At 38.9% G+C, this 1,518-nt stretch overlaps 1 protein-coding gene across 1 annotated transcript in view; it reads right to left on the minus strand.

The window, feature by feature from the left end:
• Window positions 1-1,518, minus strand: part of INTS2 (integrator complex subunit 2) — a 59,916-nt gene that overhangs the window by 10,408 nt on the left and 47,990 nt on the right. Inside the window, exon 17 of the mRNA XM_004707371.2 lies at window positions 74-275. Within this exon, the coding sequence (XP_004707428.1) occupies window positions 74-275 (202 nt within the window). The remainder of the gene's footprint in view (window positions 1-73; window positions 276-1,518) is intronic.

The raw sequence follows: 1,518 nt of genomic DNA on the forward strand, positions 1-1,518 counted from the left end.
ATTAAGCTTAAACTGTTAGATTATCACTTCTATATGTGTATATGCAGTATATGGAACAATAAACTGAAATTACCTTCTAGGCATAACAGTATTAAGAACCATCCATAGTTTATTGACTGTTTGAAGAACTCTCCGTGGAACTCCTGAATTCAGCAGCTGGTTCATATTGGATGTTAATACTTCTGCATATGGTATAAGTTCACTGGCAGAGAGTAGGGTCAAGTGTTCTAGAATCTGCATCACTTGTGTGTGACTTACTGGGACAGCTGAAAATGCTAAAGAGAAAATTCAGTGGTCACAATCTAAACGTTGTGAAGTTTTCAAGTAACATTTGCTCTCTAGTATTATAGATCAAAGAAAACAAAACAAACAAAAAACGTGCTGCTGAAAAAGAGAACTTTCAAATGTCAGCCATCTTCCAGTTAAGTTCGCAGCTGCGGCTGCAACACTGCCATCATAGCTCTACCGCCAGCGCTGCGGCTAGCTTGCCGAGCGAGACCCAGCTGAAGCAGTAAGGGGCTATCACAATCGAGGCTTGTACAAAGCAGAGTGCCGGCAAATCAACCGGTGGTAAAGCACACTGGAGGCAGCTGGATACAAAAGCCACTCCCAAGAGTGCACACTCTAGTGGAGGAGTGAAGACACCTCAACATTCAGGACTGGTGCTGTGGCTCTTTGTGATACTAGACATTATTAGAAGACCACCGAAATTCCGATTTGCAAACATCCCTTTCAGTGTCTGGTGTGAGCAATTGCTCAGGACTTCCAAACTAATTTGTGCTTCCAGTTCAATTACTGTTTGCTTTGCAGGAGGCAAGTATGGCCTATCTGGTTGGTCTTTTTAAAAACACCAATCTGTGTGCCTATCCGTGCCAAACGTGTAATAATTATGCCAAAAGACATCCTATTAGCACAAGGACATGTTTAAGAATCCACATAGGGGAAGATGGGAGTGGAGGGGGATCGATCGATCACAATGAACGATGCATAACCCCACCATCCCACCCTTCCACCACACACAGGGAACAAACAACAGAAATGTGGGTGAAGGGAGACAGCGATCAGTGTAAGATATAAAAATAATAATAAATTATCAAAGGGTCATTCGGGGGAACCTATTACCAAGAGCACAAATAGTAAGTAAATGTTTAGAAAATGATTATGGCAACATATGGAAAAACATGCTTGATACAATTGATGTATGGAATGTTATAAGAGCTGTTAAGAGCCCCCAATAAAATGATTTTTTTTAAATCCACAAAACAGGAAGCATTTCATTCTTTAAAAAAAATTCTCATCTTCCTCTTATGGGATCAAAAGGTATCTAAATATATGTCTATGAATGAAAAAATAGGGGACAGAAATCAGGTATTTGCAGTTTTTCCATTTTCATTTGTCTGAATTTTTAATATAAATGCAGGAACATACAGCATTAATGAATATCAAAATGTTTCAGTGAGCTTGTTTCAGCAATTTAACTTTTTTTTTTTTCTTTTTAAATCATTTTATTGGGGGCTT

This window comes from Echinops telfairi, unplaced genomic scaffold (assembly GCF_000313985.2).
Source record: "Echinops telfairi isolate 266 unplaced genomic scaffold, ASM31398v2 ScPeMD7_7458;HRSCAF=8496, whole genome shotgun sequence".
In the NCBI taxonomy this organism is placed as follows: Eukaryota; Metazoa; Chordata; class Mammalia; order Afrosoricida; family Tenrecidae; genus Echinops; species Echinops telfairi.